Consider the following 27,938-nt stretch of genomic DNA (forward strand, 5'->3'; position numbering starts at 1 on the left):
CCGATTTTGGTTTTTCTGTTCATTTCACCATTCCCAGTAACTCTTCCTTATCTTCTCCAGTGTTTTGCGTTTATCTCCCTTCCTTCGTGTGGCGTCAATCCATATTCCCGTTAGTACGTTACTATTTTTAGAAGGTCACTGCACGTTACTATTTTTAGAAGGTCTCCAGTGTTTTGCGTGTTTATCTTATCTCCCTTCCTTCGTGTGGCGTCAATCCATATTCCCGTTAGTACGTTACTATTTTTAGAAGGTCACTGCACGTTACTATTTTTAGAAGGTCTCCAGTGTTTTGCGCGTTTATCTCCTTTCCTTCGTGCGCCGGCAAAGCCGGCGCCAGGCACAGCCTGGTATTCGGCTCTACTTCTTCCCGGCGAAGCCGGCTACCCGGCGAAGCGGGTATTCATCTAGTATTTTATATAACATCAGAAATTGTGAAAGAAACAATTGAAAGTCAGCAGAGACTTTCTTCCGAGATTTGTTAAAATCTCTTTGCAGAGAAAGAGAAAGAGAAAAAAAGTATCCCTTCACAGACAGCCTATTGGGAGCATCAGACCCTCCTCAAGGGGGACCGAGATTTACAATGCAAAGTCCCTTTGTGGGGGACGTATCACAAGGAAATCTAGTCCTGAGGAGGACCATTGTTTTTGTACCTAGACCAGACACGTGTTTCGACACTATTGTGTCTCATCAGTGGTCAGGTGGTACTGATGGCGAGAGTTGTCAACCCATGGTATCCAACTAAGAAGCAAACCACTCTCTGAATGGTAGCTTCTGTTAACATGGGAGACTACCCTCATCTGACAACCCCAAGGGGATATCTGTGAAGGGAAACACTTTGATATATATATATACATTTTTGTTTTCTTCTATGTGTGTCAGTTGGGATTCAGAATATTTAAAAAGTACACACACTTATACTTACAAACACACAATTACACTTACAAGCACACACACGCACACACATCTCTATTCAATAAGTTAAGATGAATAAAGGTGCAGCAAAACCATATAAACATTGTTCTTTCCATAATTTATTGTATATATATATACATGTACGTGCAGTTACATGTAATATATCAAACCATTTTTTACACATTCACATATATTTTTTCTCTCTCTCTCTCTCTCTCTCTCTCTCTCTCTCTCTCTCTCTCTCTCTCTCACACACACACACACACACACACACACACACACACACACACACACACACTTTCTTCCAGCACAGAAATGTGCTTATGAAATGGCCTGTGTTTGTTGCTTCACACCTTTGTACCATCAAACATTTGTCCGCTGCCTCTGAGTTTCTACCGGCATATGATATTTTGATAGTCAGGCAATCTTCCAATTTAGCCCAGTGTAAGCTTCAACGCCACACTAAAGGAATCCCAGAATGTTTGCTCCTCTTCCAATATGCGAGGTCACTTGCACAGGGCTATTTTGGGAGATAGCTGATAGTCACAAAACAAAATTGTATTGTATGGGGAGATTTATATAGCACTTGACGTTCTCTAAGCGCTTTACATATTAATTTCTGCCGTGCGAGATGGAATTTGTTACACAATATATCACGCATTCACATCGGCCAGCAAACCTCAAGCCTACTAGGGCGAGCATTCACCTTTCACAGCCTTTATTCCAAGTCACACGGGTATTTGGTGGACATTTTTATCTATGCCTATACAATTTTGCCAGGAAAGACCCTTTTGTCAATCGTGGGATCTTTAACGTGCACACCCCAGTGTAGTGTACACAAAACAAAAACAAATGAGGATGAAAGTTACTCGTTCATTTCAATGCTTATTATTTTGTCAGGTGCCAGGAGATTGTTCCAAATAACTCTCACTTTACACGTGTTGTATGCATTTAGAGTACTTGCTTCCCTTCGTTTATTAGGTAATAGTCAGACCTATATACTCTGAATGATCTTAATGGCTCACATGTGCCTTTTGCCTTACTGGCTGTAACACCTTATGCAATTGGCGCAGACCAGAACCTGTTCTCGTGAGTCGAACGTTTCCCAAGATGTGGTTTCACAAAAACAAACTTTCACACTTTCTTTCATGGTCTTTCCTCTTTCTTGACTAAAGAGATGCTTCCAGGTTGGGACGGGAACATGCTTTTCATCCCCAGCTCATGTGAAGTGGACAAGACCGCCTGAGGCAGGGAAGAGGTGGTGACAATGGAACCTCCCATTGTGGGGGTGGAGGGTTGGAGCAGGCTAGGCTCCTGTTTGATGCTGCTGCCTTGGATGACCACGATTTTCTGACCAGAGTTGGACTGTGAAAAACAGATACAGAACATCATCATTTAGCTTGTTGCTCAAAATTACAAGACAAGAAAAATTACACCTAAGATAAAGAATGAGGATGCACATTGTATCCAACCTCAATCAACTTGCTAGTATATTCCTTCATTCTTTGGTTATTGAAAAGTTGCTCAAGAAAATAGGGGGTGTTATTTTGACCAAAATATGTGTAAAAACACGCGGAAGTCAGGAATGAAAGGGGGAAGATTTTTCTACCGCTCCAGCGGCTTGCCGGACAGAAAGAGTTTAAAAGCAACCAGTGACTGAAATGTACCTACTTCTTAAATGCAGCCATCCTTTGTTCTGTACACATCACTCTAACTACAACAAGAACACAAACTCTCACCTGTATAGTGCTTGTAGTACCCATCCCAGGAGCGGACGCTGAAGAAACCAGTTTCACAATGGTGGGTGCTGACGAACTTGACCCGCTTCCGGCAATACTGCTCAGCTCTGACACCGGCCCCGGCAAAGACCGCGGCTGTGACGTCACAATGACAAACTTCTGCTGCCCGCTGGCACCAGAGGGAGTGGAGGGGGTGCGAGGGGTCTGTCCACCGCTGGAGGGGAAAAAGGTGGAGGAGGGGGTGAGGGGAGTGGAGGTGCCTCCTGGCTGTTGGAGAAGAATCTGCTGTGGGCGACCCTGGACAAAGAAGATGAAAGTTATTACAAGATGTCTTTATTTTCTTTTGTGAAGCCTAAAAGACCAATCCTCCGGCTGTGCAAAAACACTCACATTGCGCATTCAAAATAACCCACAGAATCAACCACCATTAGGCCAGAAAGAAAGACCCTGCTGTGACCTTGAATTATAACAAGGGTCAACCATACTTGGTCCATGCCTGGAGGTCATCACATTCTTGTAGTGTGTGTGTGAAGTTTTAAAGATCTAGCTTAAAAGCTAGACCTTCTTGATAAAACACAAGTTTGGCTCACCAGCTCAGATCTGACCAGGCTTTGACATGGGATAAGACCATCCCTCCACTTGGTCACATGCCCAGAATCAACGTCCTGGCTTGAAATCTTTTGATGAATCATTTTGTAAATAATTCATCAAAAATCCCAGTGTGTACAGAGGCCACCCAGGCTGTTCATTTTTGGTATGTGACCAAGCGGAGGGATGATATTCTCCCACGTAAAAGCCTGTACACTACATTGGGGTGTGCACATTAAAGATCCCACGATTGACAAAAGGGTCTTTCCTGGCAAAATTGTATAGGCATAGATAAAAATGTCCACCAAAATACCTGTGTGACTTGGAATAATAGGCCGTGAAAAGTAGGATATGCGCCGAAATGGCTGCGATCTGCTGGCCGATGTGAATGCGTGATGTTTTGTGTGAAAAAATTCCATCTCATACGGCATAAATAAATCCCTGCGCCTTGAATAAAAATTAAAAAAATAAATAAATCCCTGCGCTTAGAACTGTACCCACGGAATACGCGCGATATAAGCCTCATATTGATTGATTGATTGATTGATTGAACAGATCTGAGATGGTGAGCCGAACTGTTTTCACAAGGAGTGTGCTTTAAAATAACATCCAAGAAAATACCATGATACATATGTCTACAGGTGACGGGCAGGCCGGCCATCCATCCAAACACTATTACTGTAACTCACTTCTTCTTCTTCAGCGTTCCAGAATTTTCTGGTTACGTGTGAGCTTGTTTGCCCATTTGGGTTCCCCACACTGTACTCTGAGAGCATAGTCAGCTCACTCCGCTTTCGTTGAGTAGGCATGCTGGGTATTTTTGTGTTTCCATAACCCGCCGAAACTCCTGTGCTTGCATGTACACACGAAGGGGGTTAAGTCACTAGCAGGTCTGCACATAAGTTGACCTGGGAGATCGGAAAAATCTCCACTCTTAACCCACCAGGCGGCAGCGATCGGGATTCGCCACTGCACCCGCCTGTAACTCACTGATTACTCAGATGAGAAAAAACCCAGCGCACTCACTCCTGGATGGATTTGTAACGTGGGTCTTGAAGGTGCGGCAGTCGACAAGACGCTGACTTGTCTCTCTTTCTGGATGCAGTTGAACAGCACGGGTCCCAGGTAACCATAGGTTTCTGTGTAAGCTTCCACTGTCTCTGCTACGCCAGATGCCTTTAACACGCTTGGCAAGTATTTCTGAAGAAAATGGAAGAGAAAGAACGGTGAAAAATAACCATACCTTCCAAACCAATTCTGAAAACCTATTGTATTACAAACAAAACCCTGTACAAAGACAATAAAATTTGAGATACACAACCATGTTAGGTCATTTGTTTGTTTGCTTGTGCAAAGCGCCTTTGACCAAGACAATGTGAGCACTGACAAAAATGCTGCCAAGAAGCTAAAATGTTCACAGAGATTTATGCAAATACATTTACACACACCCACAAAGACACCATAACCAATCCTCTTCAATTATCTTCACAATCACAATCATTTTCTCTCTGAAACTGGCTGTCTACTACTACCAGAACATAAGATTAGAACTCCCTTCGTAAATTAGCCCTAAGAGATCATTACTGAATCACTGTGCAGCAGGACTCTACCAGCGTTTGTCAAGAGCAAATGCCAGGCAATTTTAAAGAACATCTAAATGTGTCACACAGAGAAGTTTGTTTGTTTGTTCGTTCATGGGCTGAAACTCCCACGGCTTTTACGTGTATGACCGTTTTTACCCCGCCATTTAGGCAGCCATACGCCGCTTTCGGAGGAAGCATGCTGGGTATTTTCGTGTTTCTATAACCCACCGAACTCTGACATGGATTACAGGATCTTTTTCGTGCGCACTTGGTCTTGTGCGCGTGTACACACGGGGGTGTTCGGACACCGAGGAGAGTCTGCACACAAAGTTGACTCTGAGAAATAAATCTCTCGCCGAACGTGGGGACAAACTCACGCTGACAGCGGCCAACTGGATACAAATCCAGTGCGCTACCGACTGAGCTACATCCCCACCCCACACAGAGAAGTGAAAATAATTAAATAACAGAAAACCCAAAAATGTCAGTGCACATCTCAATGTGCACTCGTGATGCCCAAAACCTTCTGCCTGAACTTTCCATGGACTTTTGCTTCAGATCTGTATTTTCTGCACACCTATAAATAAGTCGCAACTCCAGCTTCAGATATAGCCCCATGCAACGACATATTCGTCTCCTTACTGTTAGTTGTTTCTTGATGTGTTCGCAGGCAATTTTGTCCACAGTGTTGATGATAGGCCCCTCGGTGGCAGCCCGCATACGATCCCCCACAAGTCGCAGGTGCGGGAGGATGCAAGTTTTTATTACCTGCACATAGGTGTAAACAATTTACTCGGTTGTCCTGAGTCAAGCGCAAAAAAAATACAGATGAAAAACAGGGCACACATATTTTTACTGAAGGAGCCGAACAAATAAGGAGAATGAGAGAGGGCCAGAAATAGAGAAAGAGAATGAGAGAGAGCCAGAAATAGAGAAAGAGAATGAGAGAGAGCCAGAAATAGAGAAAGAGAATGAGAGAGAGCCAGAAATAGAGAAAGAGAATGAGAGAGAGCCAGAAATAGAGAAAGAGAATGACAGAGAAATGGACACCACATACAAAGGCATATGCTGATGTTGCCCTGCACAATTGTCCATATTGACACATAAAATTGATGCACCACCTCTACACACAAGCATCACCCACTGGTGAATTTACCAGTTTTCCACGGTCGACAACAGCAGACTATTATTCAATGTGATAAGGATAATCACAGACAAGATTCATATCCTGTACATTTCTTTCATAAACAGATACATATGTCATTTCAGATGCAGAATGTTGACACAAGCAAGCATGTTGATGTTATCTCACCTCCGAGCCCAGTTCCCCCAGGCCTGAAAGCGCACCATACTGGGCAGCGAGAGCTCGTCTCTCTTGCGTCAGAGCATTCACATACATCATGGTCACCCGGGACTGGATGTTGTTGTGGTTTGAGTGGAAGTGTCTGGAAACAAGAATAAAATGCGTAAAAAGTACAGCACTTCACAGGTGGCTCAGAACCCTCTGGATTTATACATTGGTTTGTGACTTTCTCTTCTTCCGAGTTCAATAAAGCCTACAAACAAACAAACATTTTTCAAATAAAAAATTATTAGTGATTAAACTTTTGTGAATCTAACTCCCAAGAACTCCGGTTCAACTCCTTCAAGAATATGTAGCAAGAATTGAACTTAGCTCTAAGAGTACATGTACACATACACACACACAGTGACACACCAAGAGCCTTAAGGAAAATTGCATACGCACAATCCATGACCTCATTCAGTCCCTCAAATTTGAAATACTCCTCCCCCCCGACAAAATTCAACTTCAAGAAAACGTACTTGCAAATTGTAGCGATAAGGCGGGCAGCAAAATCTCGTAATGCCCAGTGGTTGTCAGACTCTGGTCGTAAACACAGCTGCCGGCTTACAACACATGTCACTACAGCAGGGATCAATCCATGGAGCTGGAATTCAAAACAGAGAGTTGCAGCAAAGCCCCTTTTAAGACCCTTCATTTTAAGACTCACTGTAGATTTAGACCCAATTTTCTCAGACTTTCTCTTCATAGTCGTAGTAAATTTACTTCTTTTTTGAGACTCCTTCTTAGTTAAGCTCCATATTTTTCAGATTTTCAGACGTCTTGAAATAGAGGTACCCTATATTAAAGTGGTTTTGTCCATAGTGTGTTTACAGCCCTAAAAAAACCAACTACACGCTGTATTCGACTGGGAAACTATCTCGAAATTTTGTAACACATTAGATTGGAAGCAGTGCAACACGAGTTCAGGAAACTAACTTAGAAATTGAAATAACAGTTGAAAATGCTGGTCCAGCAAAGAATTTAGCTAAAAAAAAACACCAACTCTGATTTGCTATCAATGTACTACAGCAGTCCCTGCAATGTACGGCCCCCGGCGTGAGCGGACACCTGACATGTACGGACACATTTGCTCGGCACGGAGTGTTTTCCTTCTATATTTGCCCCCCCTTAAACGGACACCTGCAAAACGTGGACGCGGACACTCATTTTCGGTCCCAACAGCAGGTCATACCTCCAATGTACGGACAGACCATCGTCAAATTTTCACCACAACAAAATCGATAACAGAGCAGTCCGGTTCTTGGTACAAAGATCACAGCCGCAATGGCGTGATGACAGTCACTGATAACTTGAGTGCACGTGTACCCATCACTGAGGAGGGGGGGGGGGGGGTAGTTTTGGTCAGGAGTGGAGTACATGCGAAGATGCCAACATGAAACTGCACTGAGCTCTTTATTCTTGTCTGTTGGACGTAAACAACAGAAACCACAGTCGATGAAGGTCCTGAGCGAAAGTGAGTGAAAAACTGGCCACAGTTCTCAGCATCGTGTGTCTGTGTGTAGGCCTAACCTCTTTCATTGACAAGATACTCTTGTTTCCCCTCAGCCTTGACCAGTGAGTCGGTTGCCTAATCTATGAACCCTTCAGTTGTCTTGCTTTGTCAAAAGTTACGACACTGTCAACTGGTTTTGCTCTGAGTGAACAGTGCCTCTCTGGCCACAGCCCCCAACAGTACATGGCTGGAGGGAGGGAGAGAGAGAGGAGGGGGGGGGGGGTGGAGGGTTAGCTGGCTAAACTCTGTGGGGTGTCCGGTGTCACTGCATGTCAGCAGGAAGAGCATTGGAGAGAAATAGAGAGGTGTACTCTTCCACACAATTTCCAAGCATCAGTTGTCACGGCTTGGGGTAGGCATTAGTGAGGGAGAATGGGAGCTGTGTTATGTACAGTGTATTTCCGACTGAAGAGTGAAAAGTCACTGCCATGCCACATGATCGGCATGCAGTCAATAAAGTCAAGAAACAAATAAATTACTTGATTATGACATGCAGCTCTATCTGCTGCTATTTATTCAAACTGGTTTTCAAGCTTATTCTTGCTTATTCACGCTCCTCTGTGCTGTGTTTGTGTGGCTGCTTTCGTATGTCAGTGCATGGTGAGTGTGTTCACTGCCTTGAGGATTTATTTTATCTCTTCTTTTCAACACTTTTCATACAAATCCTTTTTACAGAACGTTTAAAGAAGTATTAGGAGTTTATTGTTATTGTTTAGTAGCCACAAGAAGTGATTATCATAGACTCAATCCTGTTGTTTGTGTGTCTCTGTGTGAGTGTATGGGGGAGGGGGTGGTGTGGTCACCCCTCCCGTGACCGGACACCTGCAATGTACGGACAGTTTTGCTATGGCCCAAGGGTGTCCGTTCATGAGAGGGACTGCTGTAGTCATTTCTTACAACCCAACAGTGAAGTTATCCAGCAAATGTACAGCAGAAAAGACCACAGCTGTCCTTTCCAGGTCATGTATGATGAGAGTATTGAAAAACCATCTATCTGCAAGATTCAGATTTCTTCATTCCATTTTTTCTTTCTGAACTTCTACTTCAGCATGCCGTTGTTGATGTTGTTTTGTGTGTGTCCTCCCGCCCTGAAATTAAGACAGCATGTGGGGTATCTTTTCTCTGCACACCTTACATTCATCTCATCGTAACCATAGCAACCTACTGTCCACTCACATATTTCTCCAGGTAGAGAGTCTGGTTGTCCAGCAAAGATTTGACCATCCGCATAAGGTAGATGAGCAGGGCAAGGTTGTTCTGCACCACGTTGATCTTCACCCCCTCAGCCACGAACATGATGAATCGAGGCAGCATCTGGTGCAGACCTGGATCTGTGGCTAGACTGTTCAACGCCTCCTGAAATGTCAAGCAGCAATGTGTCAAATTCTGCACAGATTGCACATGCATCATTATGAGCCAAACATACCAATACAACCACAAAAGAATGCGTATGTATATGGTATGCACACGAACAATGTCTGTTTGTACCCACAATCAGACAATAAAGTTGTACAGCAGACTTCCACTAACTCGCAGTCCACTAAATCGCGAATTCGGCTATATCGCGGAGACCTCTTGGACCCCGAAAAAAACAGGACCGACCTTTTTTTTCTTCTTTTTTTTTTAGACTCCACACCCCCTTCATTTTTTTAATTTTTTTTTTTTACAAAATTTGTCACGTAAAGGCCAAAAAGTAGTACAGATCATGAAAAAATGTTCTATCATAACCACGCTATCTCTCTCTGGGTCCGTAGAGGTTAAGTGTCTGACCAGTCAGTATGGCCAGTCAGGCGTGCAGTTGAACACTCCAGTCCAGCTAATTGCGATCTCTGCTAGACGGTCCGGGTGGCCACAGGCGCCAATCAAGTGCTTAAACTGCGCTTCAGTCTTCTGCAATCTAGTCAGGCATGCAATTTAACACTCGAGTCCCGCTAATCGCGATCTCAGCTAGACCCCCCGGATTTTCTACAGGCGCCATGAAGTGCTTCAGCTTCATGCGTTAAGCAGGTTGTAGAAAAAGCAAACAATCAAAGAAGAACTTTACATGCTTTCTGCCAAAGACAAAACGCGTGTCAACTCAGACTCACACAAAGCAAAACAAAACGTGCGTGCGTGCGTGTTGATAAAGTAACAAGTGCGCGTTTCCAAACGAAATAAAATAATGTGGTAATTCACCATGGCTTGCGTTCTGTTCATTGTCAGTTAGTGTGTGTGTGTGCAGCAGTGAGTCGCTATACGCGTACAGTGTACGTCTGTGTCTGATTAACTAGTAAGTTTGTGACGACGTATGAGTCGGAGAAAAAAGAAAAGAAATCGTCATCTGCTGATAAAAGAAAACGTGTCATCGCAGTTAATCTTTTGAGAACTTAGTTGCCAACAGAAGCGTCACACTTGCGAGAAACGCAGTAACACATACACATGAACATTGTAGCACAACCACATGCCAGGCGTGCGTGCGCACGCGCACACACACACACGCACGCACATACACACATGCACGCACACACACACTCACACGGCAAACGCACACACGCCAACGTGACGCTCACAGGCTTTTTGTGACCAACAAGGGAAATAACCGCGTTTTTCTCTGACTCAAAGAGAACGCGGTTTCTTTCCTTTAATTGGACCCCAAACTGCATCGCGAATCGGATATATCGTGATCAAAAATCTTTGGACCCCAAAGACCGCGAGTTAGTGGAAGTCTGCTGTAATTGTATTGTATTGTATATGTGTTGTAAGTTTGCTAAGCTGTATGAGTTTATTTGGATGTGTGTTACTATTTGATTTGGCACTGTGTACAGAGCTAAATCCTATTGTATGTTTTTGTGAGGCGCTTAGAACTATCTTAGGATTTGCGCAATATAAGAACCCTCATCATCATTTTTTAATTTTATTTTATATCATTATTATTATTGTAATTTGTACTGTATTTTACATACAGAAACTACCTCAAGATATGCAATCATCACAGTAAAAACATTTCTTTCCAGTTTCTTATTCACATACACTCTCTCAACCATGAAAAGAGCTCCAAGTAAATCACTTACTGATCTTTTTGTCTCATCAGGTCCAACACATGCTTCTGTGATCTCTTTGTAGAAATATTGCTGCTCCTGAAAATTGAAAGGAAAGACATGGAAGGGATTGGTCATTGTTCATTCACTAAAAATCTGTTTTGAGATGATGAATACAGGTGTTGCAATTATGAAGGGATATTCTTACAACCAGTAAAACATGTTCCTAAACTGCAGGTGTCCTTTCATTGAAGGACAAATTGGATTCAATTTGGTTCACCAACTAATGTACAACGGATGTCTTTCGTTCTGAGGGTTTTGCATCGCAGGTAGCACTGAATACCATCATTGCTCAATAAATTTCAAAAAGCAATCTTTGTTAACTTTGTACAGTCAAACCTGTCTATAACAACCTTCCAAGGGACCCACCAAAAATAGTCGTTATTGATTGGTGGTCGCTATGGCAAGGTGAAGTGTAGGAACCTCTTTTGAAGTTTCGTTGGGCTGGTCGTAACTTGGCAGGTGGTGGTTATCAAGAGGTGGCAGCCAGAGCAGGTTCAACTGTACACTATTTTTTTTTCACGGGACTTTCTGATTTCCATTTTAGCCCTATCTGTTCCACTCAGTGATTTCTATGATCAATCAGACTTTTGTCCTACTGGCAGGACTAACAGTCAAACACATGGACGAATTACATTTTCCCTCGTGACATTATATACCAGTCTCGACGAGGGGGTATTTGAGGAAACATATGTAGATTTTTGTCTTAAAAAAACCAAGGGAGTTATTTCCGAACATCGTCTATTGACTTGCGCTCTTTTTCTCGATGAAAACTAAAAAGCTATTCTTTCATTTGACAAGTAAATCAAGTGATATCAGAGCTGATATTATGTATATATACGCTGTCAGCTAATGGCACGTTAGAGCCCTTCCAGTTTAAACACAGTCTTACCACAGAGAGCTCATGAGTGGTCAGATCTTTCAGCTTGACCATGTCACTGTTGGGACGTTTGCGCTTTAGACGCGAGATGGAGTCGGACCCTGGCTTCTGGGTCTTGTGGCCTCGGTCGATCATGGTTTTGACGTTGGTGTCCAGAATCTCTTTCTTCTGCGACTCCTTGGACGCTGCTGGTGGGTTTTCTGGAATGGCTGGCTGAGTGCCCTGACAGCTGAGCCAGTGGGCTGTGGAGAAAGAGCACCCTCAAAACATCAGTAATTGTGCAGGAGATAAAACATCATCAAAAGTGCATGAAAACAAAAAACTAGCAGAAACAATTAAAACAAGAGGCGAAGCCTTCAAGGCTCACGTAAGAAATCGACAAACAGTAACACAAACTCAATCACTCCGTCACACATACACACACACACAGTAAGCATAGGTGACACGGTGCAAGAGTGCGAGACACTAGATCTAGATCTGTCTGTCTGTAGCCTACTTACGGGGACACGACTGCCAGATGGCCAGATCGACACTGCGCTTTCGACAGCGCTTCCTCGCGCAGACACTGGAAACACGCTGTGCAGATTAACCTGTAGGAAATCTCCTTTGGTATCTTCTTTATCTATTTTTCTGGACCTACGAAACCGAACAATGTGAAATCGTCTTCTCCGAATCGGCGAACTGCAGCTCGGTGATAACTGTATCTATACCACAATCCTTCACGCGATCTGACCTAACCTTGACCCCTGACCTGGTCTACATACCACACACGACACAAACCAGTCAGCTGTTTTTACCCCCCCAAAACCTGTTTTCTTTGGATACACACTTTAACTACATACGTGCCGACAAAATGTTGATCATTACTTCAATATTTTGAAGCTGTTGCTTGGATACTAACCAGGTAAAATTAGTATTTCGGTGTTTAGTCAAATGTTTAAAGTTTCTATTACACACATACACACACACACACATACACACGCACAGACAGACAAAGTTTAGCATCGCATAGGCTACACTTACGTGAGCCAAAAATGGCAGGATAAAACACCTTCAAAGCATCATTAAGTGTGCAGGAAATATTAAAACATCATCAAAAAGGAATGAAAACAGAAAATTTAGCAGGAACATTCCAAAAAGTGGCAGAATAAAAGATTAAAACACTTTCAAAACATCATTAATTGTGCAGGAGACAAAAACATCATCAATAGTGTTTGTATCGTAAAGACGTGCATCAAAACAGAAAACTATTAGGAATATTGCAAACAGTGGCAGGATAAAACATTAATTCTATACACATAACATTTAACGAGACAGCGACTTAGCTCCTCTATTCAAATCAATCTAATCAGACTGAAGCTTGAGGTGAATGGCTTTAGAAAATTCTTCATCTATCAATCATTCAACGTAAGTTTTTGTGTGTTTTCTTTTACCACATGATCAAATTCACATAATTTTGATTTACAACTACCTGCATTACTTTTACATTTCAAACTATCTCTAAAGCCTACACATAACACAGTTCCAGACCTTTGAGAGAAATTTCTGGTGGTATCTTAGGTAGAGAGCTGTTGATGACTTCCGACAAATCCATCTCCTTTTCCTCGGTGAAGTGCAGCTCTCGCCCTCCTCCGCTTGCAAACCGGAATGGGATGTGATCTTTTGACTGCATTCCATACAATGGCTGAAAAACAGAAGATTAAAACAATGCATGCATAAACTGAGTCCATATTTTCTTATTTAATTTGCGTCATGCTAAGAGTTACCACGAGTATCTATTTCAAATTCCACTAAAAAAAAGTCAGCCTAAATCATGTTAATGTTCTATTGAACTTTGCAAATGATTTATTGACTTTTCCATCATACTTGCAATATTTGTATTCCCTTCAAAAAAGTTAATTGCATATCTTCACTTATTTCCAATGGAAACAAATCATACGAATAGACAGAGGCAGGCGGGAGCAAACCTCCACTAGCACACATTAGTGCACATATCATGTTTTTGAAATTGTAGCAAAACAACATGAGAACAAGTGCTACCACTACATGTGCACCATGTATACTTTCAGTTTTAGCTTCTAAATCAACACCTACCTCAACATTTTTTGCTTGCAGTGCCATATCAAAATCTGCTGTGGAAACTTTTGTTCTCTTGGCATGATGTGCATGCTTCACAGCATTCTGAAACAAACCAAATCAGAATAAAAATCCAGGTAGACTGATGTAATGAAAGATGTCGTGATACACTGCCGTACTCTGCTAATATTTCTTTTTCTTCTGTGTTCATCATTTCATGGGCTGCAACCTGGGACAGGCTGATCTTTCTTAACCCAGTGTGGGATTTTCAGTGGGGCGACCACCCCCAACCCAGCGCGTCCCCGGGTGGCGGATAGGGGAACGATCTTCAGATATGGAGATCAGCCGCTTGCGGCCGCGGACCAAACTGGCTCCGGGTGGGATCCCGGCAAATCCTCCCCCCTGTGCTCTCAGGGTAGGACGTACGGGCCATGAGCTAAGGGTGAGGTAACCCCGACAGAAAACCCCGAATGCTGAAGACGGAGGACCCGGGCCGCACGGCGCATTCTAACAAACCACGGGTACACGCACTTACGCAAATGATGACACAATCAACCAGCACAGATGGAAATGGCGCTCGCCCATTGAGGACCCCCCAGGGTGGAGCAGCGTCGGGTCCCATGCCTCAAAGGGACCCAGCCCCAACTACTGGAGGTCCCTCCCGTCCGTCTTGTCACGCCAGGGGACGCGGGAGGAAAGTGACTGGCACCACCACAACCAGGAAGAAACCCAGTCAGCAGCGACCTTTTCAGGTCATGCACTGGAACGCAGAAAGTATCCTGAACAAGAAGACAGAGTTGGAGCATATCCTGCATGAGAAGAACATCAACATCTGCTGTATTCAGGAGACGCACCTGACACCACAAAAGTCCTTCAAAGTGAGAGGCTACCAATGCCTTAGGTCCGACAGAACAGACTGAAGCAAAGGAGGAATCCTGACCCTCATCAGGAACAACATCAATGCCTGTTTGATAGAAACGCACATGGAGGACTCCGAATATCAGGTGATTCGAATCCAGACGAAGACATCAGAAGTCCATCTTGTCAACTTCTACTGCCCCAATGATAGACACCTCGCCCTTGACACGATCCCCGCAAAGGCCTCCAACTTCATCGTGGTGGGTGACTTCAACAGTCATTCACAGAGTTGGGGATATGACCACCTGGATCGGAGAGGAGAAGAGGTGGAGAACTGGCAGGACGACAAAGGTCTCATCCTTTTGAACAGTCCCTTTGACTGCCCTACATTCTACTCCAGAAGATGGCACACTACATCAACTCCTGACCTAGCCTTCTGCACGGAAGACATGCACCAGCTAACCAGCAGAGAGGTCGGAGAACAGCTAGGTGGAAGTGACCATCGGCCAGTCTTTTTGACCCTGGGCATGGAGTCCTGCACTGAAGCTTCCTTCCCACGGTGGAACTACAAAAGAGCGAACTGGTTCCTCTTTAGACACCGCACCAGCGAACTCACCAAAGACATCAGAGTCGAGGGTCGAGACATCAACATGGTGGCGAAGGACTTCAACATGAGCATCCTCAGAGCAGCGCGTGAGTCCATTCCCAGGGGTGCCAGGAGAGACTATAAGCCCTACTGGAGCAATGAATTGCAGGAACTGGATGATGATCTGGCAGACGCCAGAAGGGAAGCAGAAGTCAACCCGTCACAAAACAACAACATCCGCCTCCAGGAAGCCAAAGCCAAATTTCTCAAAAAGAAGCTACAGGCAAGACGGAGAAGCTGGCAAGAGAAAACAAGCTCTCTGAACCTTGAGAAGGATGGCAGAAAGCTCTGGAGGCTCACCAAGCAGTTGAATGATGAGAACACCAGCAGAGGAAAGATCACATTAGAAGAGAACGGGAAGGTGCTAACTGGAAAGCATGCTGCCAACCAATTTGCTGAAAGCTATGCAGCTGAGAGCAACCTCCATGTTAGCCCCGAGAAACAGAGAGAAGCAAGAAGAGAGAAAAGAGAGAGACCTGCCAGACAGTCGACAGTGGACGCCATGAGTCAACCACTCACACTCCACGAGCTGCACTCAGCTCTGAAAAAGTCAAAGGCAAAGAAGTCCCCTGGCCCAGACGGCATCACCAACGAGATGCTAACCCACCTTGGTAGTGCAGCAGAGAACAAGCTACTCGAGGTCTTCAACAGCAGCTGGCAAGAAGGATCGCTACCACAACTCTGGCGAGAAGCGATCATGATCCCCATCTTAAAAAAAGGGAAGGATCCAAAGAAGGCCACCAGCTATCGCCCAATCAGCCTCACCAGCTGTGTTGTGAAGACCTTGGAGAGAATTGTGAACGAGCGCCTCAGGTGGTACCTGGAATCCAGGAACCTCCTCGCCCCTGAACAAGCTGGATTCCGACAGTTCCGCAGCACTGAAGATCAGGTCACTTACCTAGCGCAAGAAGTTGAAGATGCCTTTCAGGAACAGAAGCTGGTCTTCGTCACCTGGATAGATCTTCAGAAGGCCTTTGACAAGGTCTGGAAAGATGGACTCCTTGTAAAACTGCTGAGGAAAGGCGTGTCCAGCAACATGTACCAGTGGATTCGCTCTTACCTCTATAACCGCAGGGCAAGAGTTAACGTCGACCAGACCAAAAGCAAGAAGTTCCTCCTTCGTCATGGCGTCCCTCAGGGCGGAGTCCTCTCCCCCACACTCTTCCTTCTCTTCATCGACGATCTGGTGTCCGAGATGCCCAAGGGGATCAAAGCTGCTCTCTACGCAGACGACCTTGTGATCTGGTGCAAGGAGGAGCACGCAAGTACTGCCACCTACAGAATGCAGCAAGCGGCAGATAGGCTGAACGCATGGGCAGAAGATTGGTGCATCTCCATCAACAAGGAGAAATCCTCCACCACCCTATTCACACTGTCGCCAAAGCAGAAAGCCGGAACCATTAGGCTTGGTGGAACTCCTCTGAGAGAGGATGAAGAAGCAACGTACCTTGGTGTCACCTTTGATAGACGGCAGACCTGGAAACCACACATTGCACTGGCAGAGACGAAGGCCCGGTGCAAGCTAGCCATACTCAGGAAGCTGGCAGGAACCACCTGGGGAGCGAACGAGAAGATACTGAAGACAGTATACCAGGGAACAATCAGACCCCACCTCGAGTACGGCTCCACAGCGTGGTCAACCTCAGCCAAGACAAACCTGCAGACCCTTGACCGTGTGCAAAACCAGGCCCTCCGACTCATCACCGGTGCAATGAAATCCACGCCCATCAAGGAAATGGAGAAGCTTACCACCATCCAACCCCTCTGTCAGAGAAGAGAAGCCAAGACTATGGTACAGGCCGAGAAGCTCAAGTGCCTACCCGACCACCCCATGAAGCACAGACTGAGCAACCTCACCAAGAACCGGCTTAAACGGAGCAGTTTTGTACACGAGAGCAAGAGACTTTCTCGACAGTACAGGGAAGTCCTTCCACAGAACACTCTACCTCTGACTCAAGAAGAAGAGGAAACCCCCAAGGCAACAGAGAAACCAGGCATCCAGATCTGCACCAGTGTTCCACATGTTACCTCAGGAGAAGATCAGAATGACACAGCTCGACAGGCACTCACCTTAGCCCTGATCGACGAACAGTACCCAAAAGAGGCGTGGATCCATGTATACACCGATGGATCAGCAACTAACGCCGTGCTCAATGGAGGTGCAGGCATTCTCATCCAGTTCCCTGGGGGACATACAGCTACATCCAGCGTTGCCACTGGCAAACACTGCACAAACTATAAAGCAGAAGCAGAAGCTCTCATGCAGGCCGCCTCCTTCGTTCAGGACTCCGCAGACTCTTGCTACCAAGTTGTCTTCCTCTCGGACGCCCTTTCAGTCCTTCAGGCCCTAGAGAACGACAAACTCCCACAGCTGGCCAAAGCATTACAGATGGTCAGACAAACCAGAAGAGTTGTCCTCCAGTGGATACCAGCACACTGTGGGATACCAGGAAATGAAAGGGCAGATGAGCTGGCAAAAGAAGGAGCCGTGGAAGACCAACCTGAAAACAGTGTCAGCTTTAGTGAGCAGAAGACAATCATCAAGGCATTGATGAGGCCAAGGACAAACAGAGATGACTACCACACAATGTCCAGAGAGCAGCAAGTCAACCTCATCAGGCTGCGTACTGGCCACAACAGGCTCAATGCTCACATGAACCGAAAGTTCAAGCTGGCGCCATCACCAACCTGTGCCTGCGGTCAAGAGGACCAAACAGCGGAACACATCTTACAGCGATGTCCCTTACTAGATGAGGAACGAAAAGAAGTGTGGCCGTCACCAACTCCCTTGCAGACCAAACTATACGGCAGTCGACAGGAGTTGGAGAAAACGACAACATTTATCACCAGTGCTGGACTGATTGTGTAACCTCTGCGAACGCCAAGAAGAAGAAGAAGATGGGCTGCAACTCCCATGTACACTCTTGTTTTTTTTACCTGTATGGCCCTTTTTTTCTCCTGCCATTTAGACAGTTATACTAGTTATACTAGGCTTTCAGGGGATGTGTGGTGGGTGTTTTTGTGTTTCGATAAGTTACCCACTAAACTCCCGACATGGATTACGGGATCTTTACCGTGCCTACTTGGTCTTGTGCCTGCGTTTTGACACAGAGGGGAATAAGGCACTGGCAGGTCTACACACTAACTGACCTGGGAGATCAGAAAAATCCCAACCTAAGAGTAAGAGGTGTCTGGGATTCGAAACCCCAAACCTTCATAGTTCATCATGGAAGGCAGACGTCCTAATCTCTAGGCCATTGCGTCTGTCTCTGCTGTTGCAACCCTCCCCCCCCCCCCACCCCCCTGCATACTAGAAAATCAGCCCTAAGGAAACGAGTGGACCATGGTGACCAATGTTTTCATATATATATTATATATATATAGGCTATATTGCAGTGTGACTGTGAATGTGTGACTCACTGACTGAAACTGAAAGTGTGATGATCGATGCACATTAATATTATCCACAGCCTTTTGTCTAATGATTGTGATAACTTCTACATAAACTGTCAAACATACAGTTGGTCATTCTGATACATTTAAGATTTGCTAAGGAAAGTATACACTAGAAGTGGGTACCGCTAGAAGTTGCAGCTGATAAGTGTCCAGAGGCAGAGTATCAGTATACGGATGGATCAATAAAAGCAACACAGATCTGAATAATACTGTGGTTGCAAACCTGTAAGACGATTTTGAGGCAGTAGGTGACCTGTTCCGACAGGAAAGAAGTTGCTTCGTCGGGCAAGTTTGCAATTCCAACAGATTCGCCGTACGCTCGTATCGACTCATGGGGAATGTTGCTCCCTGCTGCAACTTTTGAGTCTTTGGTGTGATCTTTATCTTTTCCTGCCATATTGAAATATGCAAAACGCCAGATCAAGTCTTCCTTGTCAGGAGCGTATGCATCCGAATTACAAGCAGACTGCTGATTAGTAAAATCCAATGATGATGTAGGGTAATCTCAAACGAATCTTCCTCTTGCAGTTTCCACTGTAGTCTCCGACGCCATGTTTTAACCGGAAGTTCGTCCAATCTCTCGGGAGAATAGGAAGATCTCACGAGGGGTAAATCAACCTCGGTTGCTATCAAACAACATGGCTGACAGGGGAGGTTGAGTATTGGATTGACCTGTATCTACCCGCATTCGAAGTCCAGCTTGGAGCTGGTACGCTACTGACAATTCGTGACTAGCGAAGTGCAGCGGAAAGAATAAACCCACGTTATCTCGGTGCTATTCGTTGAAAAAGAAAGCATATAAAATAGAAAAACAAACAAACAGCAAAGATGGTTCTTTTCAACAATGTGTACGTCGGACAGAAAGTGGAAGTGTTTTGGGGGAGAGGCATATTTCGAGGAACAGTACAATATAAAGGCAGCGTCGCCTCAAAGAAAGGAGAATGGGTGGGAATTGCTCTTGATAAACCAGGTAAGTTTTGCTCAGTGCATGTATTTTTTTATGTTCACTTATGTGTCTATGTGTCTGTGTCACAATCATTCTTGTGCACTGGTGTTTTATTTTATTTTATTTTATCGCGGGGGCAGATGGGTATGATCTGATAGCGAATTCGTTGGCTTGTAACTGTGAAGCTATTTCAAGGTATCAAAGAAGATACATGAATTATAAGACACTTTCGTTTCATTTTGATGTCTTCGGCATAACAAGCATATTATAGTCATGCTAATCGTTGCTTCGGGTGTGTTTCAGACTACTGCCACATAAACCCTTATTTTGTTCTCCTGCATCACGTTTTAACATTATTGTGCCTGTGGTTTCAGGAACACACTGTTTTTACAGTCACGTTCACAGTTAACATTTGCTTTGTGCATTGTTTTCATTCAAATTCAATGAAATATTTTGTCAGTGAAGTTTGTTACCTGATTTTCAGTGCCTTTTTCTTGTTTATGTTGCAGTTGGGGACAACAATGGCTTGTTGTTTGGTCGCAGATACTTCCAGTGCAGAGAGAGGCATGGGGTTTTTGTCAGAGCTGACAAGATTCGATTTATACCATCAGTAAGATGGTAAGATATAAATTCAAGTATAAGACCTGTTTCTTTGAGGATATGTTTATGCTTGCATGTGGATAAATGTACTAACAGGTGCTTTCTTGTGTGCAAGTGCAGCTTTTTTCTTCAGTACACTGTAGTTATGTATGTGCATGTTCCGGAATTGTTGTTGCTGCTGCTGTTGTTGTTGTTCACGTTGTTAGACTTGCTGTAAAAGGGTGATCTTCTTGCCTCCCAGGCATTTACTTCTTTTTTTTTTCATTTCCCCCCAAAAATGTCAGATTTGTTTGATGATTTTTCTTTTTGCTGCAGTTTATACAACAGATACCACAAAGTGGCAGATGGTCCTTACGTAGAAGAGCCTTTGTTTGACACAGCACGTAAGTTTAACAAACTTGTCTTGCATACATGTATGTGTTTGTGTTTGTGTGTTGCCCTGTCCTACTTCTCCGTTGACTGTTGTTATTGTTGCATGTTGTCATCGAAAATCATGATTTTGGAAGAAGCATGGATTTGTGTTTATATCTTACACACAAAAAGCTTCCATCTATAATGATAGATAATTGATAGGGTTTTTTTCAATTGACATTGATCAGATTTTCAATTACAAATACATGTATGATGGTGCCCAAATGTGTTGCTCAGTGTCACAATTTTAATCATAATTTTGTGTTCATATCAATTATCATGTTGTGAAAAGACAATCAAACACAAAAATAATCTCATTGTCTAGATTTGTAATGTGACATAAGAAATGTTTACATTTATTTTAATCATGGCCAAATGAGGCAAAGTGCTATTATAACATCTGATAAAACAAAGGGACTTCAGTTACTTCAAAGCCTGAAAGCTAGCTGTCTTCTCATTGCAGGTCCAGGGGTGAAGGATGGTCCATATGATCCAGTCTGCATGTCATCAGATGCGTTAGTTAGAGCTCGCAGCTCTGTTGGAGGTGAGTACCAGTAATGTTTCTTGTGAAACCAGGATTCATAGATTTTACACTTTTATTTGAGCTTGGGGCATGACACATCTTTCCAGCTGTTTTGATGGATACTTTTTGCATTAAGAATATCATTAAAGCATATGGGGTGTGTGTTTGTGAGTGTGTCTGTACCTCTGGGTTTCAGGGTATGCAAAGGCACATGTGTGCATGTGTAAGACTGAGAGTTTTGTATTCTGAAATGTTCCCTTTTTTTAAGGAAAGAGATGGTTGAGGTTTCATTTTGGGTTCACTATGAGTTTGATTGGTGAGGGCTTGGCACAAATATTTGCCTGCTGCAGATGATGTAGAGCTTATCGTATAAACAGTGAGAGTCACAGTCTTTAACCACAAGTGGGATTAGAGCTTTAAGGGGTTTGGGGAATTGTTGAAAGTGTTCGCTGTGTATACATGTGTGTATATATCAGTGTGTATAGCATATATGAATATTGTGTGAACAGTACATGTGGTGATTTTTGTCCGTATGGTTAACTGTTTTATGTAGGTTAATGTACATTTAATTGTTCTATTCTGTATATGTTCTTTTGTAAAGGGCCTAGAGCCATAGGTTAGGCACTTAAAAATGTCCAGTTATTTATCATTATTATCATTTTGTTGGGAAATCGGCATGCTTTGTCAAATGCCAAAAATTGCAACAAATGCCCAGTTGGATGGCTGGTGGGTTTGCTCACCTACCTTTGTCTTATTTTATGTCACAGATTACTCCTTGTCCAGTGCGATGTGGAAGAGACAAACACAACACCCTCTACGCCACTCCATCAGCAGCCGAGTACCGGCAGCCACCATGCTCCGTCCAGAGACATCCATGGCCTCTTTCCGCTACAGGGGGATGTACCCTTACCACAGCCAGTACAACATCGAAGACGATTTTATCAGCAGTCCCTCCATTCCCAAAGTACACATGCCGCACTCTGCACTTGTTAAGCAAGTCCAAAGGGGTTGGAGTGGTGCGCACTATGTTAGGGAAATGTCTGCCCCAACAGGGAGAGAAACCATGAAGCTTTCACAATGGAATGACGTTACTGTGTAGTCTTTTTGGGTTTAGTACCAGGGCTTGTAAAAACTGGATGCTGTTTAATCCTTACGCACATGAATTGAAGGGAAATGTATCTGAGTATAAGTATGAAAAGAAAAATTAAGAAAACAAACAAGCAACTTATTTGGAATCTTTGTTGTTGTATGACTTTTGAAGAAATTTTGTATTTTTGCTTTTGTAAGGGTTGAATGTTTGGAAAAAAATTTACTTTCGTTTGTCTTTTCTTTCAAATCACTGCTTATTGTTTTGACAAAATTGAAGATTTTAATGCATGTCTTTTTCTTCTTTTTCCTTTTTTTTATTACCTGCATACATTATTTTTGTAAAATATAACTGGTAACAGGCTAAGGTTGTTGTTGTTTTTTGTTTTATGGATTCCAAAGCAAGGTTGCATAAACGTGAACCAAGCTGCATCAGAAAAGTTGTTGGTCAACTGAGGGAAAAGCAAAGGTAAGCTTCTTTTAATGACAAAGACTTCAGCTTCAAATAAACAAAGTCGATGTTATATTTCCATATTCATGCAAACAACTGTCTTGTGAATGTGCATGTGAATTTTCTGTGATATGTATATTTTTCTATACATTAGTACATGTACTTTGAACAGATGTTGCATGGCTCTCATGGTTCAGTCCTGACAGAAAGGGGTACAGTATTGCATATTTAAAAGTATCACCTTTCTTTTCGTTTCTTGGTCTCAACCATTTGAGAGTTGAATGAGAGCTGTTGTCTCTTAGTTGGTTCACTATTTGCAAGTTATCCCCCTGCGGGTTAGGGGGAAGAATTTACCCGATGCTCCCCAGCATGTCGTAGGAGGCGACTGACGGATTCTGTTTCTCTTTTTGCCCTTGTTGAGTGTTTCTTGTATGGAGTGTGGTCACTTTTTGTAAGGATTTTGGTCAGGCAGTGTGTGGGAAATGTTGGGTTCTTTGTGCTGGAAACTTGCATTCTCCCTGTAGGGTAGTACATTGTACGTACTACGTTGCAGGCCCCTGGAGCAATTTTTTGATTGGTGCTTTTGTGAACAAGAAACAATTAACAAGTGGCTCTATCCCATCTCCCCCCCTTTCCCCGTCGCGATATAACCTTCGTGGTTGAAAACGACGTTAAACACCAAATAAAGAAAGAAAGATTTGCAAGTTATGAACTGCAAATCTGTGAATGTTTGGGTACCTCAAATTGTTTCATTTTGACCGAAACTTAACTGAAACATAGTTAAAGCTGTGGTCTATTTATGACTTTCCGGGGCTACGAGGTTGAAAAGATAGGGATGAAAATCATGCACAGAATTCTGTACAGCAAATGTTACCCGAAACCCCACCTATACAGCGTGTATGACCTTGAGAGCTTCAGTCAACGCTTGAATTTTGCAGGGATAACATCCGGTTTGCTCTCTCAAGACTGATCATGTTTTATCGTCAAGAGAGATCAAGGGGAAAAAATAAATGCCCCGGTGAAGATTCAAACTCTCGACCTCGAGACTTCGTGTCTGATGTCCTAACCACTAGGCTACTGCGCCAATTGAGAAAAAAAAGGAAAAACATTTATATGAATTCATGTTATGTTATTCTTGAAACAGCATGATTTAATCTCTATCCGCCCACTGTTCAGAAATGAATACATGTATAACTTTTTCTTTGATGTCTGTTTTCAACTGCACAGAGCTTTGGAGAGATTCAATTACTGTTCTTGTCTTTTTTTCTATCCTTGACAACACTGGTGGAGTGGCCTAGCGGTTAAGACATCTGACCCAACATTTCGAGACCCCGAGGCCATATGAGTTCGAATCCCTGCCAAGTCGTTTATTTTTTCTGCTCGATCCTTCTTGACAAGTATGCTCAGCTATGATAATGAGAGAGCAAACCGGATGTTTCCACTGCAAAATTCAAGCGTTGACTGAAGCTCTCAAGGCCATACATGCCGTATAGATGGGGTTTCGGGTAGCGTTTGCTGTACAGAATTCTGTACATGATTTTCATCCCTACCGGCACGGTTGGCCTAGTGGTAAGGCGTCCGCCCTGTGATCGGGAGGTCGTGGGTTCGAACCCCGGCCGGGTCATACCTAAGACTTTAAAATTGGCAATCTAGTGGCTGCTCCTCCTGGCGTCTGGCATTATGGGGTTAGTGCTAGGACTGGTTGGTCTGGTGTCAGAATAATGTGACTGGGTGAGACATGAAGCCTGTGCTGCGACTTCTGTCTTGTGTGTGGCGCACGTTTTATGTCAAAGCAGCACCGCCCTGATATGGCCCTTAGTGGTCGGCTGGGCGTTAAGCAAACAAACAAACAAACTATCTTTTCAACCTCGTAGCCCCGGATAGTCATAAATAGAGCACAGCTTTAAGGGATTGTACTGCACACCTTTTGAATGTTTTATTCCCGCTCATACTTTGTTTTGTTACCGGAGGAGCTATCAGAGTTGACGAGAACTTGTTGCTCATGCCATCTTTAGATCTCTGCCATTATCATTTTCATATGTTAAGTTCATGTGCGTATCCAGGTGATAGGTGAATGTATTTGAAAAACAAGAAGAGCAAACGCTCGATCGAGTCACTTTCGCAGTTCTGAATATTATATGAGGCATCAGATGGACAGGAAGAAATTGCTATTCACAACACAATGAGTCACGTTCACATAAAATTTGAGCCCGGTCACTTTTATAGTTTCCGAGAAAAGCCCAACGTTAAGTTGTGTGTTGCCGAACAGAAAAGGCTAGTTATCTCCCTTGTTTTTCTGATAACGTTCGTAAAAGGCTTCAGATGTAAATACTTTGATGTAAAGAATAATCCTACAAAGTTTCAATCACATCCGATGAACTTTGTCAAAGATATAAAATGTCTAATTTTTCCTTTGACGCTGACCTGTGACCTTGAAAAAGGTCAAAGGTCAACGAAACCATCGTTAAAGTGTAGAGGTCATTGGAGGTCACGACTAAACAAAATATGAGCCCGATCGCTTTGATAGTTTCCGAGAAAAGTCCAACGTTAAGGTGGTGTCTACGGCCGGACGGCCGGACGGACGGCCGGCCGGCCAGCCGGCCGGCCGGACAGACTAACACTGACCGATTACATAGAGTCACTTTTTCTCAAGTGACTCAAAAATAGTTGAGGGTGCATAATGTTTTCTGTTATGACATCATGCTGACTACCCCCCGCGGGTTAGGGGGAAGAGTTTACCCGATGCTCCCCAGCATGTCGTAAGAGGCGACTAACGGATTCTGTTTCTCCTTTTACCCTTGTTAAGTGTTTCTTGTATAGAATATAGTCAATGTTTGTAAAGATTTTAGTTAAGCAGTATGTAAGAAATGTTAAGTCCTTTGTACTGGAAACTTGCATTCTCCTAGTAAGGTCATATATTGTACTACGTTGCAAGCCCCTGGAGCAAATTTTTGATTAGTGCTTTTGTGAACAAGAAACAATTGACAAGTGGCTCTATCCCATCTCCCCCCCTTTCCCCGTCGCGATATAACCTTCGTGGTTGAAAACGACGTTAAACACCAAATAAAGAAAGACAGATCATGCTGACTATTTTTGTTACCTTGCTTAGTGTCTGCAGGGAAAATGTCACTATTCACAGCAAATTTGTTTTACTGTACGTCTTTTGAGCATACAATTGACATTTTACGCCCTGAAAATTGCACTTTTCAGCTGGTCATCAAAGCTTGATGAGAGTATTTTCTCTTTGATCTCTTTTTTTCACATTTTTATTTGTTGTTCATGTTTGCATTTGTGCATCCGATGTTCAGGCAAGGGTTATCAAATGAAAATGGATGTGTCGATGTTTGAGAGAAAATGGAATGATATTGTACCAGAGGGGTCAGTGTTCCGCGATTCATTCTGAGGTTTGTTATGATTTCACACCAAATTTGTGTATAACTTTGTTGGGTATTCGCTAAAAAAATTACTGTGATATGATTTTCCTGTTTTGTTAACGTTATGGAGAAGGAAAAAGAACAGACTGTGATGGAAAAAAAAGTCCTGGGGAATGTTCTTTTTCATGTGTTGAGAGGAACAGTGGGAGAGATTCTGTCTGTTTGTCTACAAGTCTGTGTCTTTCTCTGTGTGTCTTTCTTTACTGTACATCTGGGGTGCGTTGCACAGGCAGAACGCCACAGAACGTTAGCAAACGTTTTCTATGCAACGCATAGTTTTGTTGTGGCGCTCGCAAACGTTTCCTGACGTTAGTAAGCGCTCGGTACGAGTGCCATGGTTCTGGGTCACTGAAGCGTATCAATGGCGACCGCTCGCCGAGCAAGGTCTAGACAACGGGGGTTTGTTCGGAACGTTCTGTAACGTGCCTGAGAAGTGCTTCGCCAGAAGTCATTGCACTGTACTGTGCTTGCTGTTTGACTCTCTCTCTCTCTGTCTTGCGTGCTCTCTCTATCTCTCTTTCTCTGTCAGTGTCTCTCTCTCTCTGTCTGCCTGTCTGTCTGTCTGTCTGTCACATATTGTTTCTCTCTCTCTCTCTCTCTCTCTCTCTCTCTCTCTCTCTCTCTCTCTCTCTCTCTCTCTCTCTCTCTCTCTCCATGAACTTTGGAATTCCCCACTATCTGATACTTACAATTTTACGGATCCTGACGAAGCCCTAACACATTGGCTTAGTGCCTTCAATGACATATACGATAAACATGCTCCACGGAGAATAAAGAGAGTCAGGCACATAGTAAAACCTAAATGGTTTGATAATGATTTACAACATGCCATTGACCATCGGCGATTTTTTAAAGTCGGTTGGCAAAGAAGAGGAATACAGAGAACAGAGAAATAAGGTAAATTCACAAAAAAGATCAAATATTTTCGTGACCTAGCGTCATCAAGTTCAAAGCTAAACTCAAAGAATATATGGAAGGCAATAAATGAACTTACAAATAAAAAGGCTGCCAGTCATCCGAGTTGTATCAAGGACATATCTCCCGATGATTTATACACCCACTTTTTTTTAAATAGCTGAAAGGGTGATTAAAAATGATAACTCCAAATTAAATGATTTGAAAGTTTTAGAAGAATTTTGCAAATCAAAACAAATTTCATGTCAAGCATATAATTTATTCCTCTTCTAACAGTACCTGAAGTTTTTCACGCACGGACACACCTCAAGCAAACAGGCACCCGGGGGCTCGATGGGCTTGATGGTAGGATTCTTAAATTGTCAGCCCCCGTAATTTCTGAAACACTTACCTACATTTACAATCTCTGTTTAGACAAAAAATATTTTCCAGTCGCCCTGAAATAGGCTAAAGTCATTCCTCTGTTTAAATCAGGTGACAAACGAGACCCCTCAAATCATAGGCCAATTTCCATATTGTCTGTGTTATCAAAACCAATTGAAAAGCATATCAACAAACACATCCCAGCACATTTTAACCAAAACAACGTATTCCATCCTAAACAATCGGGATTTAGAGCTGAGCATTCCTGCCACACTGCCTTAATCTCTCTTGTTGATCACTGAGTGGTTGGACAAAATAAATGATAATGAATTCTGTGGTGCCATTTTTGTAGACTTTGCAAAAGCCTTTGATGTAATTGATCACACATTATTGCTTTGAAAATTCGGTTTGTATGGCGTCGGACATGATACTATCAATCTTGTAAGTTCATTTCTCTCTGACAGACAACAGACAGTTCTTACAAACGCTAGAGCATCGAGCATGCAGGCTGTAGATTATGGTGTACCACAATGATC

The 27,938-nt window shown here is 43.4% G+C and overlaps 2 protein-coding genes across 3 annotated transcripts in view; one reads left to right on the plus strand and one right to left on the minus strand.

Moving 5' to 3' along the window:
* Window positions 1-1,045: 1,045 nt before the first annotated feature.
* On the minus strand, window positions 1,046-19,219 carry LOC138983572 (transcription initiation factor TFIID subunit 6-like). Its single transcript, XM_070356849.1, has 12 exons — window positions 18,897-19,219; window positions 13,732-13,818; window positions 13,168-13,321; window positions 11,650-11,879; window positions 10,731-10,796; window positions 8,857-9,036; window positions 6,647-6,771; window positions 6,135-6,267; window positions 5,465-5,590; window positions 4,266-4,439; window positions 2,652-2,948; window positions 1,046-2,277 (listed from the first exon to the last, which is right to left on the minus strand). The coding sequence occupies exons 1-12, from the start codon at window positions 19,068-19,070 to the stop codon at window positions 2,059-2,061; spliced, it is 1,965 nt and encodes a 654-aa protein (XP_070212950.1). The 5' UTR covers window positions 19,071-19,219; the 3' UTR covers window positions 1,046-2,058.
* Window positions 19,220-19,308: 89 nt separating this feature from the next.
* Window positions 19,309-27,938, plus strand: part of LOC138983573 (uncharacterized) — a 122,526-nt gene continuing 113,896 nt past the window's right edge. Inside the window, exons 1-5 of one of the 2 annotated variants that reach the window (XR_011461198.1) lie at window positions 19,309-19,643; window positions 20,129-20,237; window positions 20,535-20,602; window positions 21,094-21,174; window positions 21,921-22,421. Coding sequence is in view for 1 of the 2 variants with exons in the window: in XM_070356850.1 (XP_070212951.1) it covers window positions 19,502-19,643; window positions 20,129-20,237; window positions 20,535-20,602; window positions 21,094-21,174; window positions 21,921-22,252 (732 nt within the window). In the remaining variant the exon portion in view is untranslated. Of the gene's footprint in view, window positions 19,644-20,128; window positions 20,238-20,534; window positions 20,603-21,093; window positions 21,175-21,920; window positions 26,244-27,938 lie in introns of those variants that run through there. The other variant, XM_070356850.1, reaches the window with a different exon arrangement.

This window comes from Littorina saxatilis, linkage group LG13 (assembly GCF_037325665.1).
Source record: "Littorina saxatilis isolate snail1 linkage group LG13, US_GU_Lsax_2.0, whole genome shotgun sequence".
In the NCBI taxonomy this organism is placed as follows: domain Eukaryota; kingdom Metazoa; phylum Mollusca; class Gastropoda; order Littorinimorpha; family Littorinidae; genus Littorina; species Littorina saxatilis.